The sequence below is a fragment of the Papaver somniferum genome, unplaced genomic scaffold (genome assembly GCF_003573695.1).
Source record: "Papaver somniferum cultivar HN1 unplaced genomic scaffold, ASM357369v1 unplaced-scaffold_24, whole genome shotgun sequence".
NCBI classification, from domain to species: Eukaryota; Viridiplantae; Streptophyta; class Magnoliopsida; order Ranunculales; family Papaveraceae; genus Papaver; species Papaver somniferum.
The window spans coordinates 3843737-3863844 of record NW_020634374.1 but is presented as its reverse complement, the minus strand read 5'-3'; the positions used below and the strand labels follow the sequence as shown (position 1 = coordinate 3863844).

Genomic DNA, 20108 nt, shown 5'->3' with positions numbered 1-20108 from the left:
TGAAAAGCGAAGCCGTAAAGTGGAATGCTCGTGCTGATGAGCACAACGCCTTAACAGCTGAGTGGCGTGAAAAGCGAACACTGATGGTTGATATGCAAAATAAGTACAATCATGACCGTTGTTTGTTTAATGGTACGCTGCTATGGACGCGTGACAACCTGCGTGATGCTCGAGAACATGCTTCGGACTTAGAGGCTAGAGTGCGCTTTTTGGAAGGAGAGTTACAACAGGCTCGTTCTTTCTTAGGCCCCGGGGTTAGGGATAGTATGCTGCGTCTTTCCGAGGAAAGAGATAATGCTAGGGCCGAGGTTGGTGCTCTTAGTAAAGCCCTAGCAGCGTCTCGAGCTGATGTTGCTCGCCAAGTGGAGTCTGAAAGAGATCTTGAAGTGAATGTGTATCGACTCCATAAAAGGATGGGGGATGAATGACGAAGTCAACCATCTTCGTCACTTGGATTCAATGAAGCAGGTAGACTTAGACGCGAGTCAATTTGCTCTTACGAACCTTCAAACGGATTATAAGAAACTATCCACGAATATGACTTTCTTGATGAGGCTCGGGACGCAGTTGTCAATGAGTATGAAGAGGCTTCGGCTAATGTCGAAGGTATAACCTCGTTTTATCGAGTGTGATTCTGTTATTTCTTCGTTTTAAACCCCTTGGTATTTCTTGTTTTCAGCACTCGAGGGACAGCTTCACGCAGCAAATGATGAGCTTAAAAAACTCAATCTGCCTTAGTGCAGCAGGAAGGACAAGCCAACTATTTCAAAGGGTTGGCCGCGTCTCGTGAGGAAGCAGCGGAGATTGCCTCCAAAGAGGCGGAACGCCTATCTGCATTGCTGTCTGGCCAGCCAACCAGCGGACCGCTGTTATCACTTATAAAGCTCGATGTCAGTTGGCTGAAGAGACCAACAAAGTCCTAGATAAGATTGAACTTGATTGGTCTTAAAGTCGAACATGGTCTTGTCAAGAATTATCCGCGTCCCCTTCCCGCGCCCTTGCCTGGTTCTTCTGGGCCTCTTCAGGTGGTAGCGTACCTTCATCTCGCAGAGACAACCCTGTTTGATGGAGCTGTATCGTCCAAGTAGATTTCTTTTATTAGTCATAGAAAGTTGATCCTTGTTGATTATATAATTTCGGATCATTTTTTGATGTGTTTCCTGCTTTATCTTATTTGCTGAATCTTGTAATCAACTCTTTATGAAATGGATCATCCTTTTGGCATACCTGCGTTATCAATTCATCTTTTATTTTAAGTATTGTGAAGTGTTAAACTAGAAATAACTTGTTTGTAAAAAGTTGAGAGTGTTTGTGCGACACCGAAGGTAAATACCTTCGTGATCGTCTTGAGACCTGTCACCCCGCTGGCGAATCCTGGGCCAGAGGATTCCCAAACGGTGGGGGCCGAGGCAGCGTTCTAGGATATGGAATGCTTATTTGAAATATTTACATGCACCCATTCCGTCGACCCGCTGCCTTAAAATTGGTTGGGTATCTTTCTGCTGGGTGCCTTCCCCCTGGTCTTACACTCATAGACACTGATAGGGGAGCCCTGAGAGATTGTAGATTAACTACTTTCCCCAATATTGTTAATTTATTATGTAATGTACATGCGTTCACCCAGCGGGCCTTTTGACCATTTCGTTTGCTTGAAGATTTCCCAAAAAGTTTGTTTGATTGATAGGTTGAGGCCTGCTACTCCTCGTCCAGAGATAGAAACATGTAAAGCGGTTACGCTGCCTTCTTCTTCTGGTATTCTTCACGCAGATGCAAAGCTGCGCTGCTCCTATGGGTAGTACGGTTTGAGCCATTTAGCATTCCAAGGGTGCCGGAGGACCTCGCCTTTCAGATTGCGAAGATAGTAGGAACCGTTTCCCGCAATGTCGTGTATTATAAAAGGTCCTCCCCATGTAGGTGCTAACTTTCCCCATTTCTTCTCTCGTTGATACTGCGGGATTGTTCTTAGCACATACTGCCCTTCTACAAAATTTCGAAGCTTAACCTTTTTGTTGTACTCTCTCGCTAGTCTCCGTTGATAATTTTCCATTTTGCAATGCTGCTTCCCTCCTTCCTTCCAGGTCGTCCAGTCTCTCTAACATCATGTCTGTTGTGAGATTTTTCTCCCATGCTTCGGTCTTTGTGGTTGGCATGAGGATCTCTGTTGGGATGACTGCTTCAGCTCCATAAGTGAGGAGAAATGGGGACTCCCCAGTGGCAGATCTTCGTGTTGTCCTGTATGCCCATAATACATTGTGTAGCTGTTCACACCATCGCCCCTTGTGTTCGTCTTTGCTTTTTGAGGATAAGGGCGAGGGTCTTGTTAGTAGCTTCCGCTTGTCCGTTGCTTTGAGGGTATATGGGGGTGGACTTGTTTTTCCTTATTTTGAAAGTGTCGAAGAGCATGTCTATGTTTTTCCCCTGTAATTGTTTACCATTATCGGACACGATTTCCGCTGGTATGCCGAACCTGCAAATAATGTTTTGGAATATGAAAGTAAACACGTCCACGTCTCTGATCCTGGCTAAGGCTTTGGCTTCCACCCATTTACTGAAGTAGTCCGTGGCTACTAAAAAATCGTCTTTTCCCTGATCCTTCGATGAAAGGCCCAACGATATCTATGCCCCATTTTGCAAATGGCCACGGACTATCCACAGAATTCAACGTTGTTGCTGGTGCGTGTATCTTTTTGGCGAAACGCTGACATTCTTCACATCGTCGGGACATTCTTGCAGCATCTTGTATCATTGTGGGCCAGTAATATCCTTGCATTTTTGCTTTGTCGGCTAGTGATCTCATGCCGCTATGATTCCCTGCGTCACCATAATGGATGTCGTTTAGAATTCGATGCCCCTCTTTCCTGGATAAGCAACGTAGTAACGGTCCGAGGAAAGATTTCTTGTACAGGATCCCATCCCGAAGATCATATCTTCCTACTTTGGAGAGTATTTTCCTGGTTTGTTTGTGATCCGCGGGTAAGGTTCCATCCTTGAGAAACGCATGGATCATCATTCTCCAATCATCTTCGTTGTTGAAATCTTCGTCTTGATTTGCTCTTGACAGGATATCTTCTTCGTCAAAATCGTCACGGATGTCTTCTCCCACCTGATCTTCGATATTTTCTTCCACTGTATCTTGATTTGTAGCAAAGGAAAATTGTGATGCAATCGAAGGCTCGTATACCCTTGTTATTTTGATAGCTTCGATACTCTTGTCCTTCAGCATGGATATATATGCTAGGGCATCCGCGTGCCTGAGATCCCTTCTGCATAAGTGCCGGAACTTGATGTTCGGAATTTGTGATGCCAATGTTTGGACCAAGGCCATGTAAGCTGAGAGGGTGTCGTCGTACACATTGTATTCGAGCCCTATTTGCCGTATGACAAGCTGCGAATCACTTGTCAGTCTTACATCAGTTACCCCCATCTCTATTATTAAGCGGAGGGCATGTACGACTGCCTCGTATTCGACGATGTTTTAGTATGCTCTTTGAATTCTAACCTGAGTGCCTGTACGATCCTTTCTCCAGTTGGGGTGGTGATGACAATGCCTATTCCTGCCCCTTCCTTATTTTTGGAACCATCAACGAAGACTTCCCATTGTCTTTGACTCGCGGGTTCGAGGACATCAACTGGATCCTTGCTTTCCTCGTCGGCTTCTGGTATTCCCCTAATCTCTTCATCGTTGTCCAGGGGGAGGTCTGCTAAGAAATCCGCCAAACTTGGGATTTTTGGGAATGTTGAATTTCATGAATGATGTTGAATTGGTCCAGGTGGGTGTTCCACTTGGCTATTCTACCTACTTTTCCCGCGCTTTTGAGGACTGCTTCCAGTGGTGCTTTGCATGGGACGCGGATGAAGTGAGTTAGGAAATAGGTTCTCAGCTTTTGAGTAGCCCATACAATGCCAGGATGAGTTGTTCGATCTTCGTGTAATTCCTTTCCGCAGAATTGAGGGTCTTGCTGACATAATAGATAGGTTGTTCTATCTTCGTATTGGTTTTGACCAACACTGCGCTAACTGCGTCTTCTGTCGCTGCTATGTACAATGCCAAAACCTCATCAGGATCAGGCTTCTGCAGGATTGGAATTGAAGCCAGGTGTTCCTTGATTCTTTGGAAGGCTTCTTCGCATTCTGCGGTCCATTCAAACTTACTCCCTTTTTTGAGAATATTGAAAAAATGTTTGCATTTGTCCGAGGATCGGGCAATAAATCTGCCCAAGGCTGCTAAGGACCCATTGAGCTTTTGCACTTCTTTTAAATTCTTCGGAGATGGCATTTCCACTATGGCCTGAATCTTCGCGGGGTCTACCTCAATACCCCTTTTTGTTACCAGATATCCGAGGAATTTCCCTGAGGTGACACCGAAGTGCATTTTTCTGGATTTACTTTCATGTGATGTTCCTCATTGCTTCGAAAATATCTCTCAGGTCCTGGTGGTGATCTTTGCGCAGCCTACTTTTGACGAGCATGTCATCAACGTAGACTTCTAGGGTACTACCAATCCATGGCCTGAAGATAGCATCGACCATTCTTTGGGTTTCCCCTGCGTTTCGAAGTCCAAAGGGCATTCTAGTGTAGCAATAAAGGCCATGCGGGGTGTAGAATGTGTGTGTGTAGTTGATCTTCTTCTGCCAGGGCTACTTGGTTGTAACCAGAATATCCGTCCATGAATGACAGCTCTTCGTATCCTTCCACTGCTTCAACCAGTTGATCTATGCTCGGTAGGGGATAGCTGTCCTTTGGACATGCCTTGTTGAGGTTAGTAAAGTCGATGCATATCCTAACCCCTCCATTTTTCTTAGGAACGACGACCATGTTGGAGATCCATGTAGGGTATTTGACTTCCTTGATGAAGCCTGCTTCTAGTAGTTTCCGAAGTTCTTTTTCTACTGCCTTATGATACTCTGGTGCAACTTTTCTTATTTTCTGCCTGAAAGGTGGCGTGCCTGGTTTGATGCGCAGCTCGTGTTGGATTTTTTCGGATCAATCCCCGGCATGTCTCCTAACTTCCAGGCGAATACATCCGCGTATTCTTTAAGTAATTTGGTTAAGGAATCTTCTCTTTTTCGTCCATTATGGTCCCTACTTTGATCATCTTCGGGTTTTCTTCCGTTCCTATGTTGATTTCTTTTACGGGCTCCACTGGTGTGAACACCGGCTTCGGGTCCCCAAGGACTGGGACGTTCTTTAATTGCTATTTGGTATGTTTCTGTCCTTCGTTGGCTGCTGAAGTACTTGCCTCTGTGTTAAGGACATTATCCTTTTGTCAAGCCCTTCCTGTGGTTTCCTTGAGGAACAGGTCTATGGCCTTTTCTTTCGCAGCTTCTTTTTTTTGATCCTTGGGTTTTTCGCTGCTCTTCCTGTTCGTTGTTGATACGATCCTGAGTGGTCTGGCACTCTTTTGCAGAGACCCGATCTCCCTTGATTTCCATCACTCCCTCGGGTGTAGGGAACCTGAGATATTGGTAGTAAGTTGCTGCCACTCCCTTGAGTTTATGTACCCACTTTCGTCCAATAATGGCGTTATAGGGGGATGGGGCGTCAACCACGCTGAATCGTGTTTCTACTTTCATGGGCCCGGCGTTCACCTGCAACACGATGTCTCCCAATGGCTTTGTGGGCGCTCCGTTGAACCCGTAGATGGTGTAATAAGAGGTCATAGCTGTTCATCATGGAGCTTCATCCGTTTGAAGGCGTCGTAGAATAGAACGTTCACTGAGCTTCCCCCGTCGATGAGGATCTTTTTGAGGTTACATCCGGCCACTGGTAGTGTGAGGACCAAGGGATCGTTATGGTCTTCCATATCTTCTTCGATATCTTCAGTATCGAAGATGATAGGTGCGTCCATCCACTCTTCGTGCTCGTCCACCTCTACGCCATCAATCTTATATAATTCGCAGTGGTCTTCGAATTGCTTCGTAGCCTCTTTCCTATCTGCGCTGTAAGTGAGGGCCTGCGGCTTCGGAACACGAGATGGTGTTGATTGTGCGGTTTCCCTCTGGAAGTTGGACTTGCTTGGTTCGTTTGGATCTGTCCTCGGTGACCTCCTTTCGTATGTATTGCTTGAGTTCGCCAGCATCAATCAATTTTTGGATCATTATTTTGAGGTTTTTGCATTTCTCGGTCTGGTGTCCATTGAAGCAATGATACTCACAGTAATCTTTAGACTTCTCGGTTCTTGGGGGCTGTTTTCCCTTAGACCACGGCCACTCCAAATTTTCCCTTCCTTTGATCTCTCGCAAGATCCGAGCGTAGCTAGCATTGAGCTTCGTGTAAACCTGATCTTCGAATTTTCGATCGTCTTTTCGTCGTTCATCTCTTCGTTCCTTCCTATCTTCGTGAGGCCGTTCCACTGAGCTATTTCTTTTGGCCCCGCTGGTTTGTTCTGCGGAATTGGTACGGTGAGACCTATGCGTTTGTGCCCTCGGGTTCTCACGCTGGATTTCTTCAAGACAAGCGTACTTCTCAATAATTATTCGAAGATCTCCTTCTGTCTTAGGTACGCTTCCGTGAATCTCAACAAATAGTGGACTCATTCGGTCTAATCCCCACTTGTAGCAGTTGATACTTACTACGGGATCCACACTCCCTATGGCTTGGAAGATCTTGTGCCATCTGTTGGTGTATTCCCTCGTGTTCTCCTTGTAGCCAATTGCCAGAGAAAAACGTTTATCCATTCTAGTGTTGACAGCTTTGTTGTACATGTATGTCCTCAAGAATTTCTCTGCGAGTTGATCGTAGGAGTTGATGGAATCAGGTGGCAGGTTGTCAAACCAATACAAAGTCGATCCCTTCAGACTTGATGGGAAATATCTACAGAGGACGGTATCGTTTTGACTCCATCGAGCTAAGATACGATTATAATACCGTATATGTGCCGCGGGATCACTAAATCCGTCGTAGCATTCAAAAGTTGGGACAGGGCACTTTAACGGAATGGGGTTTTTTGCCAGGCGATGAGTTAGGGGCGTGGAGTTAGCTTCTTTCATCACCTCTTCAAGCATTCCTCTGCCTTGTCTGGCTTTTAACTTCCTGATCTCAGCCATCATCTCATCACGCAACTCCTCCATTGCGCGGTAATATCCCACGTTCTCATGCTCAGTTGAGCGTTTCTTTCCTCGAACTTCGCTGTCATAATAGTCTAAATCTTCGGCGGCATATTCTGGATCGGATGCACTGCTTCCCCTGGTGGCGTTTGCTAGGATGATTCTTCGGTCTCGATTAGGCTCTGGTGCTTTAGAATTTGCTTCGTCCAGTTGTTGGATAGTCTTCGTGCTTTGGGCAATCCTATCTTTCAAGTCTTGGTTCTCCCTGGCCAGAAGAGCTACGGCATCTGCGTAGACCTGCTGGCTCTTTTTCAATTCTTCGATCTCTACCATCAGTCGGTGGGACTGGTTTGATCCCTGATTGGGAGTTCCGGCTTGTACCCCTGCGGACATAGTTCCCCCTTCGTCTACTGTGTGTATTAAGGGTGGCCGAGGATCAACTTCAATCGTTGGTATCTCCAAGTTTGGTCCCCTCGGTTGAGCTTCCACCCGCGGTACTAAAACCACTGGTATGGTTTGATTCTGACCGTTGGTTGACGGCATTCCGAAGATTGGTGGATGTGCGTGATGATGTGTCATAGATTCTACCAACCCCTCTTTTTGTTGATGGATTTGGTTTGAAACCAAAGTCTTGTTAGCTTTTGTAGCCTGGAGGGTCGCAACAGTCTTCGTGGCTGCTGCTTTGAGAGTCGCGGCTGCAATGGAGTTAGTGTTCATAGGTGAGGTGATCTCCGCAGCATCCTGCCTCTGAGTAGTTGTTTTAGCTTTGTATCCTTTCTGCTTGCTTCGGGTCATGACCGAGGTAACCCTCGGTGTCTCCTTTGATGAGGCTTTGGTTTTTCCTGCCTCTAGTATCTTTTCCATTTTTAATGTTTTTCTGCATAGGGGAATAAATAAAGAGAACCAAAGATATCCACGAGGATTGGGTTAGCGCCATTCGTATTCGCAAGACTATTGGAATAAAAGGAAATGAGCTGCCCAAGGGCCTTAATAAAAGAGAAATGTAAAGACTTCATCGGTCTTTAGTCTTAGTTTTTGCAATACAAATCCTCTGATAAACAATCATGGACCTTGTTTTCAGACTACTTTTGAAAAAGAAAACTCTTGAAAAGGCAGATCCGTCGCGAGAACTCATGAATCTGGATTATTAAGTCTTAGTTTTAAAAGGAAAACGCCTCACGTGCAAATCTGTGTTAGATAGACGTGGGTTTGTCTGCTTTGAAATGGTGTTTGTGAAAATGAAGACCATGAACCAGAATAAAAAAGATTTTGAAAGCACGCTGAACCCAGAATAGGGCACAACCATAATGCGCGTTTAAGGTGAAATCACAAGATAAGATAAATCTTTTACCGGGAAAAAGTCCCTGTTTCTAGCGCCAGATTGTGAACACATAAATCACGAAGCCATCCACGTGTTCACAAACAGTATTCGCATACATCCTAGTTCTAGAATTGTACGTCGTATGCGTAACGGGGATGATTATATCGATTCATCGACTCGAAGCCTTCGGGTTTGTCATTGTCTAGTCGAATATTATCATAAATAATGTTCGTATAAAGGAATAAACCAAGAATCAAGTATAAATATAAAGCATATGAAGTTTAACGCTGAATGTAAGGTGCTGAAATGTAAATGAGACAGATTTACGTGGTTCGGCACTAAGGCCTACATCCACGGGGTTGGTGTTTCACTATGTACTGAATGGTTACAAAGATAGTCGAATGACTTTAGAATATACATAGGTCTGCGGAAGTAGGGGGATTACTTACTCTTCCTATTTCTCTCTCCTATATTCTCCTATAATTGCTCTCCAAAATGGTCGACCCCTTCTCTCTTAATGGAGAGGGGTATTTATAGGGATGGAACGTGGGTCCCATTTCTGAGGTGCCGTTGTAATCTTATCTTCTTGTTCTTTGTGCCTACTACGCAGAGGTTTTAGGCATATGCCGCGGCCTGAGCTTGAATACGAAGGGTTATCCTCGCCTCTTCCACGAGCTGATTGAAACGTGTAAGTCTCTTTGGTATTTAATGCCGGTAGATGGATGTTTGTTCGTGTCAGACAAGTGTCTCTTTGTCTGGTCACATCTGTGTCAGTCAAACTTCCTCTCGGCCGTTGATCTGGGATCTTCCTCGGGATTGGGTGTGTTAACACCCAAGGAGTATTATCTGGTGCTCCTATGAGCCATCATACCTCTGTGATCCTCTGTCCCTGACCGTCAGATCTGCTGACCGATGACATCTTCTGATGAGATGCTTGCTATCATGTTTTGATGTCTCGCTTTGCATGCCTTCCACGTGTCTCTTTCTGTACACGTGGTGGATGATGAAAGGTGTACATACATTGGTTAATGAAATGAAAAGTTATTCTCTCTTCTATTTTCCTTCTTGGTAATATTACTTCAAAACCTTATCATTGCACGAAGCTCAGCCGCTGAGATTTTTTTTCCCCCGTCGAAGAAAGCTCCCTGGAATTTGGGTACTTACGTTTTATCCTTTTTTGTTTTGGCTTTCAATCAATCACAAAGGTATATATAAACATATTCTTCTTATTTCAATTATTACCTTTATGTCAGTAGATGTGATGAGACATGCCAAAAGTTGTCTGCTATGCTTTGATATTCACATGTACATGATGCTTTACATGTCTTCTTTGACTTTAGTGATTGCCCCTATACGGATCTAAGATTTTTAATTTTCTTTTCTCTTTCTTTCATTGTCCTATGATTCGTTGCTCTTTGATAGTTTGATTGCTTCACATGCGTCATTTTTTTTCTCTTCTTAATTCTAAATCTGGTATATCTTAGATCTATGACTGCTGGTTAACGAATCTATATTTCTTGATTGGGTGATTTGACTGGGTATGGCTTGTATGTTTATAATAATACGAGTCTATTTTTTTAGCATCTCGATTGTCGTGGTACTATTGTATTAGTTTACCTATTTTTCTTTAAGTATTATTATTAAGATACTTTGATTATGTGTGTATAAGAAAAAAATTTTGTCTTGGTTTCATCAAATGATATGCATATAATATTAATATATATATATATATATATATATTTGTTTTTGTGGTGTATGTTTGATATATGGGTTAAAGTTAGAATATAGATACGTAGCTAGGATATCTGTTTTCTTTCCCTTTTGTCATGATGATTCATCACCATGCTTTGTTTGAAGTGTTCACATGCTATCATGTCAGATCTATGTATTTTGGTATGCATCCTGATTAATTTTTTATTATTATTATTTATTCTCTTCTAAAAAAATATGATGATTGACGTACTATGCTCGTTTTCTGTAACGTAAAAGCATGTCTGATTTTGAAAATTATAAGAAGAGTATCTTGTTTCTATTAATTGTAGATTTGTAGCATATCTTTATTGTTTTTTGTCCTATCCTATATGCTAGTGGTTAGTCCCTATCTCGTGTGTGTGTGTATATATATTTATGTATGATCTGTGAACTAGCACCATGCATGTATGATATTACGTTATATGCTTTCACCATGCCTATATAATTATTCTATTATTATATGAAAGAGAATGGATTATTGTCTTTATGACTGTGTTGTTTTCATTTAGGAATGATGTTTGGTTCCCTGGTTGTACAGTCTTCTAATAGTTTGCTATTGATTGCCTTGTTGTATGTGTCATGTGAAAGCCAATTTTTTCCATTTTCCTGCTGTCAACCAAGTCTGTTTTTCCCTTGTAGTGCTTGTGAATTGTGATCATTTTTATTTTATTTCATTGTGTTTGTAAATGCCATATCATTGCCATAAGTGTTATCGTTTTTTTTTTTTGTAACGTATGTTTTGCTTTGTAAACCTTCAATATTCTGTTGATAATAATTCTGTTGTTGACTGGGTCGCCATCGAAAACCATAAAGAGATTTGGTTTCCCCAATCCATAAAGAAATTTGGTTTATTTGGGAATATAGTATCAGAATCAGTCATACTAATGTCCTTTAACCTTGTCTTATGTAGATGAGCAAGACGGAATATATCCGACAAGAATTCGCACAGTTGGGCATAGATGGACTTGAGTATCATCGCTGGATGGCCGATATGAAGATCGCATTTGTGGCAAGAGAATGCACCACACAATCCAACCCTCTACTGACAAAGATGCTACCCCAGCAACTGAAAAGAAAAGGCTCAATCCCTCCAATATTTGAAAGCACATATTGACTCTAATCTCCTTTGGGGATACCAACACATGATGTGTCCTAAAGAACTGTGGGATGCACTAGCAAGCCGTTTTGGGAGCATTGAGGATTGTCTTCTCCCGTAGTTGAATGAACAATGGAATGACATCCGGTTTCTTGATTATGTGAAGGTAGGTGATTTCCAAAAAGACATGCTTAAGCTACAAGCACAACTCAATTTATGTGGGATAAAACTCACAGATAAAGATTTGATTCAAAAGACATTGTCTACTTTCCCTTTGTCATCTGTTATTCTAGCCAACCAATACCGCATAGAGGTTGATAATAAAAGAATAACAACTTTCAGCAAGTTGATCAACCTATTGCGGGTGGCCGAAAGGCACAATGAAGTTCTAGCAAACAACAATGCTAGAGCCCCCGGGAAAAAGAAAATTCCCGAGGCTAACTATGGCAAGGATAACAAAGGAAAACACCCCAAAGAAAAGAGGGTTAAAAATGCCGATTCATATTCTCATGCTCCATACTCAGTGGGGATAATAACCCACGTGGAAGAGGACAAAGGGGTCGTCGTGGAAAGGGCCGTAGGCGTGAGGGCCATGGGCGTGGAGGCCATTCAAATACCTGGTCTAGAGATGTTACTTCTGGACCAAGTGGTAGGGGCAACACTGTTGAAAAAACACATACGAACTCCATGTCTAAGAAGGTCGAGAATGACAATGCGTCTTTTTACAGGTGTGGAATCTCCGGACATTGGTACCAGCAATGCAAAGCTAGTGCCAAAGTAGCAGCCAACTACAAAAAGTATCGGGAATCTATAGATCAAGAAGCTCACTGTGTGGAAGAACATGATAATTCCTCAGATGTTAACTTAACCATTTCAGACTTCCAGGGCAAAAAGAACCATGCCCTTATGGAAACACCTGACTTTGATTGATTGTTTTTTTTTTTAATTATACTTGGATCCTAAAAACTTGTTTACTTTTTTGCTTTGTGGTTTAGCAGATTTTGGTTTAAATTATTTCTTTTGATGACTTAAACTATGTTAGGTAGTCTTAAATTATTATTTTTTATGATTGATGGATCAGTGGTTTTTAATTTTTGTTGGTACTTATTATGCTTTGGATTTAATTTTTACTGTGATAATCTATTGCATGATTGAACTATGTGACTGAATTCTCTGAAGTACCATTTACTTGTAGGAATGTCATCCTCAGAAGAGATTGAGTGCCTAGCTGATAGTGGCACCACACACACTATTTTAATAAATAGGAAATTATTTGTTGACTTAATTCCTTATAAATCCTCTGTGACTACGATGATTGAATCATCACAAGTGATCATTGGGCGAGGTAATGCTCAATTTTTGTTGCCAAATGGCACAATGATTAAAGTCACAGAAGCTCTATATGCACCAAGAGCTAACCGTACCTTGTTGAGCTTCAAAGATATCCGTGCAAATGGTTATCATTTGGAGACTCACTGTGAAAATGGAATTGAATATATAAATATTATCTCTAATACATGTGGAAGAAAACGCATTTTAGAGAAATTAATGAGTCACTCTAGTGGTTTGTACACTACTACTATTCGGATTATCGAATCACATGTTGTTACCAACGATGAACTGTTGAACAGTGACTTATACAAGCTCTGGCACGACCGCTTGGGGTACCCAGGTCGTGATATGATGATCTGTGTTTTAAAGAACTTAGACGGACATCATTTCTTTCGAGTGAAAAGTAAAATGAGACAACAGACAGTTAAATGCAAAGTAACAACGTCCGCCAGCCACTTCCATCTAAAGCAACTGATGTGCAACCGCTCTCTCATTCTACTTCGTGGACTTTATCAAAAGCACACCACTCATTTTGCAAAGCTTGTTCTTTAGCAAAGACAGGAGCGAGACCATCCTATGATAAAGATACAAAACAAAACATTCCATTTTTACAAAGAATACAAGGTGATATTTGTGGACCTATACATCCAGAGTGCGGACCATTCAGGTATTTTATGGTTCTGGTATATGCTTCGACCCGCTGGTCACACGTTGCATTATTGTCCACAGAAATGCTGCCTTTGCAAAGCTCCTAGCACAAATTATAAGTTTGAGGGTTCACCACCCCGATTATCCAGTCAACTTTATCAGACTTGATAATGCTGGAGAATTTACATCTAAAGAATTTGATGATTTTTGTATGTCTATCGGAACTGACGTAGAGCATCCTGTACCCCACGTACACACTCAAAATGGTCTTGCAGAAGCTACCATCAAAAGGTTACAGATGATATCTAGGGCATTGGTTATGCGTTCCAACCTTCCTATTACTGCCTGTGGGTACGCCATATTGCATGCAACATTACTTATTCGCTTTAGACCCACTGCTAGTCAACCGTTTTCTGCGTACCAGTTGGTAACTGGATATGAGCCTGATATTTCACATTTACGCATTTTTGGTTGTGCTGTATACGTGCCTATTACGCCCCCACAACGTACTAAGATGGATCCCCAAAGACGATTAAGTATTTATGTTGGATATGAATCCCCAACAATTACCCGCTATTTGGAACCTTTGACAGGCGATCTATTTACCGCTAGATTTGCGGATTGTCACTTTGATGAGACAACCTTCCCGTCGTTAGGGGGAGGTATGGAAAAGGATTTCCTAAGGGAACGACAATAATTGTCATGGTGTGTCCCCGCCTTGTCTCATCTTGATCCCCGCACCTCGCAATGTGAAAGTGAAGTGCAACAAATTATTGATATTCAGAATGTGGCAAACTCAATGCCTGATGCATTCAATGATATTGCTAAAGTGACGAGATCACACATACCAGCTGCAAATGTGCCTGCAAGGTTAGAAATCCATAATACGGGGAAAGGCACCTTATATAGAGGTGTCAAACCTACACTTGGTGGAAGTGTAGCTGAGGTCGTGGCCCCCCAAAGGAAGAGGGGAAGACCACTTGGTTCGATGGATACACACCCAAGGAAGAAAAGAGTGAGTAAGGAACAATCCAATCCATTCATCATCAATACAGATAACCCCTCTCATGAAATTGTCTATGATTATAGTTATGTCCATGAATCAATACTGGAGAACGCTCCGATGTTTGAAATGATTCCAGAGAACAAAGAACTCTCTATATATTATGAGAGTGCATACGTGTTGATGGAAAGATCCTCCACGCAGATTGATGATGCATTTGTATACACCTTTGCTCAAGAGATCATTGAGCACGATGACATCGAACCACGCTCTATTGCAAAATGTCAAAAAAGAGCAGACTGGCCTAAATGGGAAGTTGCAATCCAGGAAGAATTAAATTCACTGGAAAAAAGACGGGTATTTGGTGCAGTAATGCTAACCCCACTAGGCGTAAAGCCCGTAGGACATAAATGGGTATTTGTCAGAAAGCGTAATGAGAAGAATGAAGTCTTGAGGTATAAGGCTCGCCTTGTGGCGCAAGGTTTCTCACAACGCCCTGGAATTGATTATGAGGAAACATACTCTCCCGTAATGGACGTCATAACGTTCCGCTTCTTAGTTAGCTTGGTAGTTTCAGAAGGACTTGAAATTCAGCTTATGGATGTGGTTACAACATATCTCTATGGGGATCTAGATTCAGAGATATACATGAAAGTGCCTGATGGCCTTCCATTGCCTGAATCAAGTAACTCTAAACCACGGAGTGTGTTTTCAATTAAGTTGAAACGCTCACTTTACGGATTAAAACAATCCGGGCGGATGTGGTATACCCGTCTAAGTGATTATTTGATTGGGAAGGGATACAAATAATGAGTTATGCCCCTGCGTATTTATAAAGAAAACGAGTTTCAGATTTGCAATTGTAGCTGTTTATGTTGATGATATGAACATAATAGGTACTCTTGATGAAATAAGAGAAACCGCAAGCTACCCGAAATCTGAATTTGAGATGAAATATCTTGGGAAAACTCGGTTTTGTCTAGGAATTGAGATAGAACACCGAGCCTTTGGAATACTAATCCACCAGTCTGCATATGTGCATAAGATACTCAGGCAATTTAATATGGACAAGGTGCATCCTTCTAGCACTCCCATGATTGGTCGAAGTTTAGATGTACAAAAGCATCCATTTCGTCTAAAGGAAGATGGCAAAGAGGTATTAGGAGCTGAAATTCCCTACCTAAGTGCAAGAGGCGCATTATTGTACTTAGCACAATGTACTCGACCTGATATATCATTCTCAGTAAACTTGTTATCTAGATATAGCTCAGCACCAACGCAGCATCATTGGAATGGTATAAAGAATGTATTCAGATACCCTAAAGGAACCATTGACATGGGCCTGTTTTATCCCTATGAGGACGAAAGGAGGATTGCTAAATCAACCCCCTACACTGAAACCCCAAATAATGTTTTGGTTGGTTTTGCTGATGCTGGGTACCTCTCTGACCCACATAAAGCTCGATCCCAAACTGGTTATGTATTCATCATAGGGAACATAGCGATATCCTGGAGATCGACCAAGCAAACTCTTGTAGCTACCTCCACGAACCACTCAGAGATTATTTCCCTACATGAAGCGGTTCGTGAGTGTATATGGTTAAGGTCTATCATTACACATATTCGAGGGACGAGTGGTTCGAACTCCACCACTGAAGAGCCAACATGCATTTACGAAGATAATGCAGCTTGTATCGAACAGATGAAGCAAGGATATATCAAGGGTGATAATACTAAACATATTTCACCAAAGTTCTTTTACAATCAGCAACAACAGTGCCTCTTAAACATTCAAGTCAACAAAGTACCGTCTGATGAGAATGTAGCAGACTTATTTACTAAGTCACTTCCTAAGTCCTTATTTGAAAAGCACGTAAAGAGTATTGGACTAAGGAAATTGTCCGAACTCCCTTGATTGCAATCAAGGGGAGATGGCGACATCAGGGGGGAGTATCTAATGATATGATGTCGGCATCAGGGGGAGTGAGTGTCTGTTTAACTTTTTTTACCTTCACCGAGTTTTATTTTGTTCCAATGGGTTTTGTTACTCGGCAAGGTTTTTAATGAGACAACAACAACACTAGGTTTATGACTCTCCGATTGAAACTATCTTTTTCCCACAGGGTTTTTATATTTTAGGTTTTTCTGAAGAGAAGTGGCCAGCTTTAGCAACACGTTGTACTCTTTTCCCTTCGTCAAGGTTTTGTCCCATTGGGTTTTTCTTGTCAAGGTTTTAATGAGGCAACACATTTGAAGTTCCACTTTTTGAACCGCACAAGGGGGAGCGTTATAGGGCCTATGGCCCATGGATGTGCGGTCCATTAGACCACTAGGGTTTTCCCTTCTACTTGTATAAATAGAACACTAAACCTATGTAATGGAGTTCCCCTCTTTGGTTAATGAAATGAAAAGTTATTCTCTTTTCTATTTTCCTTCTTTGTAATATTACTCCAAAATAACGCCCATTTAAAAACAAACTACTTTCATGATAAACCAATTATATTCTTTTCCTAATCTTAATTTATTTCATATTCTGATTAGGGTAAAGTAAGAAAGTGACTATTGGCCGCATAAACTCTTCTAAGGTCAGTTCACTTTCTAAAGAACACAGATATTCAACTTGCTAAACTATGGTCATTTGATAAAAACAACAAATCATGACAACCAATTGATTTGTCTTCTTTCTTAGTTTTTTTTATTTTTTTTTTGTCCAACTCAATTACATCAGCATATTATGAGAGACGAAAATGTTAATCACTGAAGAAATCAGAACAAGAAAAACCATACCTGATAATAGGATATTGGTCTCCGTTAATGGTGACAACAACTTTCAGAGCCTCATGCAGTAGATCTGGAGTATATAATAGTGATATAATTTTAAATAAATTATTACTCATCTAAAAGCCTCAATGATTGAGAGCACATATCCAATAATATCAATCTGTTCTTCTCCATAAAAAAGGAATAACACGAAAAAACAGAAAGTCAGAAATTGATAAACTACCGAGTCCTCCATAAACGTCACTAATTAAAAAGTCAGAGTAATTTGTAAAATATCAAATAGTATTCCTGGAAAAAAAAAATTCATGTTTACGCTATATAATTAGAATTTAGCCTGTTCTGGTTCTTGACAAATCTTGAAATGGAGGTAGTATATAATAAGAATATTTGGCACTTCAGCTCAAGATTCAAGTTAACTGATACTTCTAATATTTCAGTGGGAGATATGAATTTCAAATCCCTTTCTGCTGACGAAGCTTCCACGTTGGAAAGACCAATCCTTGAAGATGAAGTGTTATCGGCCCTCAAGCTTCTTGGTCAGAATAGGGCCCCTGGTCCTAACGGATTTCAAGTCGGGATAATCCTGAAATGTTGGTACTTCATGAAGACAAATATTATGAAAGTGGTGAAAGACTTCGAGAATTCAGGAAAAATTGATTGGCGTTTAAAATCAACCTTCTTAGCTTTAATCCCAAAGAAACAGGTGGTTGAGGAGATCAAGGATTTGAGGCCCATCAGCTTAACCAGCACCATCTACAAAGCCATTTCCAAGATTTTAGCTGAAAAACTCAAGGTAATGCTCCCTAAACTTGTGTCTAGTCAGCAGTCTGCTTTCGTTAAGGGTAGACAAATATTGGACAGTATTTTAGTTGCAAATGAATGTTTAGACTCTAGATTAAAACTTGGTACCCCTGGGTTGGTGTGTAAAATTGATCTCGAGAAGGCCTTTGACAATGTTAAATGGTCTTTCCTTATGGAGATTTTACAAAAAATGGGTTTTGGTAATATTTGGCGTAAGTGGATTTATGGATGTATTTCTAGAGTTCCCTTTTCGGTTCTTATTAATGGTTCTGCCTTTGGAAAGTTTACTTCGGAAAAAGGCCTTTGCCAGGATGACCCATTATCACCATTTTTGTTTTTCCTTGTTTCTGAAGTGTTGACAATGATGTTCCATAAAGCTGAAATGGATGGTTTGCTAGGGGGTTTTTATCTTCTTCTTCTAATAGTGCTGTCAAAGTCAGTCATCTTCAATTCGCTGTCGATACGTTAGTTTTTTTAGATGATAATGTTGAGTAAGTCAGGAATTTGAAGTATATTTTTCTTTGGTTCCAATGCATATCCGGGCTGATGACAAATTTCTCTAAATGTAACCTATTTGGTGTTGGTAATGTTCAGGACATTGAAGGTAAGGCTGAAATTATGGGATGTTCGTGTGACTGTTTTCCAACTCAGTATCTTGGCATGCCTTTGGGAGACAAATCAAATTCAGCTTCTAAATGGGATAGGATTGTGGAAATATGTAAGGCAAGATTGGCTTCATGGAAGCGTAAAACTCCTTCACGAGCTGGTAAGCTTTCTCTAATTAAAAGTGTTCTACAAAGCATTCTCATTTACTATTTCTCTCTTTTCATGGATCCTTCTAAAGTGATAAAAGCTATTGAAAAGGTAATTAGAGATTTTTTATGGGATGAATCTTCTACGTCTAAGAAGCATCGTTGGGTAGGGTGGAGAAACATTTGTAAATCCTTAAAAGTTGGAGGTTTGGGTATCAGAAGTTTAAAGCATTTGAATTGCTCTCTTCTTCAGAAGTGGTGGTGGAGGCTTGGCAATGAACCAAAAGCTCTCTGGTCTCGGGTTGTTAAGGACAAGCATGGAATTGCTGATCTAGGTTGGAGAACGCATCAACCTAAGGAGAAGTATGGAGTCAGTCTTTGGAGAAACATTTTCTCAACTGCAGCAGAATTTTTTAAACATTGTCAATTCAAGATAGGTAAGGGGGATAAAGTTAGACTTTGGGAAGATAAGTGGAGTATTCAGGGCTCCCTTTATTACCTTTGTCCGAGTCTCTATAGCTTATCTAGTTCCAAAAATATCTCTATTATGGATGCTTTTCAAAATGATGTTGATGGTTTTAAATGGAATTTGGGTCTTAATCACAGAAGACGTTTGTATGATACAGAAATTGCGTAAATTTGTATCGCCATACCTCTGTTGGATTCCATTGTGCTCATTCCTGACATGGATGACCAGCTTATTTGGCTCGGCGACAAGAAGGGTACATTTTCAGTTAAAACGGCTTATAACAACTACTCTCAAGGTATTGATCCTATCATTCGTTTTCCTAGTTCTAAGGTGTTGTCCATTTTCAGTTAAAACGGCTTATAACAACTACTCTCAAGGTATTGATCCTATCATGTCAGGACCAACTTATTTGGCTCGGCGACAAGAAGGGTACATTTTCAGTTAAAACGGATTATAACAACTACTCTCAAGGTATTGATCCTATCATTCTTTTTCCTAGTTCTAAGGTGTGGTCTAGAGCATGGCCACATCGTGTTGATTTCTTTCTCTGGCAAGTTTGTTTGAATAGGTTGCCAACCTTAAGCAACCTGCACCGTATAAATAGTGCTTTAGATTCACCAAATTTGTGTTATCTATGTGGTCTGACTGAAGAAACTGAAGACCACCTCCTTCTGCAATGTACTTCGGCTATTAATGTTTGGAACTACTTCATGAACTTTGTTGGAGGTGGCAGTCCTATACTTCATACTGCCAAGGAGGTTATCGTGGGATGGAAGAATCCTCCTCTATCTGCCCAAGGAAAACAACTGTGGAAAAGACTTCCGGCAGCCATCCTTTGGGGATTATGGAAAGATCGTAACGCCATTGCCTTCTCCGGAAAGACGTTCAAGCTGCAAGATGTCATTAGAGATATAAAAATAGATGCCTTCAACTGGTCTAGAGGCCTGGATTGCTTTAAGGGCATCAATACAACGAATGTAATTGTAGGATGGTCAAATTTTTTCTTCATCCTCACTAATTTAGGATGTCTAGGTTGTTTTTCTTCTTTTTTGGGTTCTTTCTTTTTCAGTTGGGTTTCAGTTTGATGTCCTAGCCTCCTTGGTTAGT

General features: G+C 41.3%; 1 protein-coding gene across 1 annotated transcript; it reads left to right on the top strand.

The window, feature by feature from the left end:
- The first annotated feature begins 19217 nt into the window (after nt 1-19217).
- Nucleotides 19218-20094, top strand: LOC113340937. Its single transcript, XM_026585989.1, has 4 exons — nt 19218-19296; nt 19349-19430; nt 19570-19978; nt 20071-20094. Exons 1-4 carry the CDS (start codon nt 19218-19220, stop codon nt 20092-20094), a joined length of 594 nt encoding a protein of 197 aa, XP_026441774.1.
- The last annotated feature ends 14 nt before the right edge of the window (nt 20095-20108 follow it).

Bases quoted from the DNA above. Each gene is read 5' to 3' on its own strand.
- LOC113340937 (XM_026585989.1), top strand. From the start codon at position 19,218: ATGGATGACCAGCTTATTTGGCTCGGCGACAAGAAGGGTACATTTTCA. The intron at 19,297-19,348 runs GTATTGATCCTA...GTCCATTTTCAG, and splicing joins TTATAACAACTACTCTCAAG to TTAAAACGGCTTATAACAAC. The intron at 19,979-20,070 runs GTAATTGTAGGA...TTTCTTTTTCAG, and splicing joins AGGGCATCAATACAACGAAT to TTGGGTTTCAGTTTGATGTC.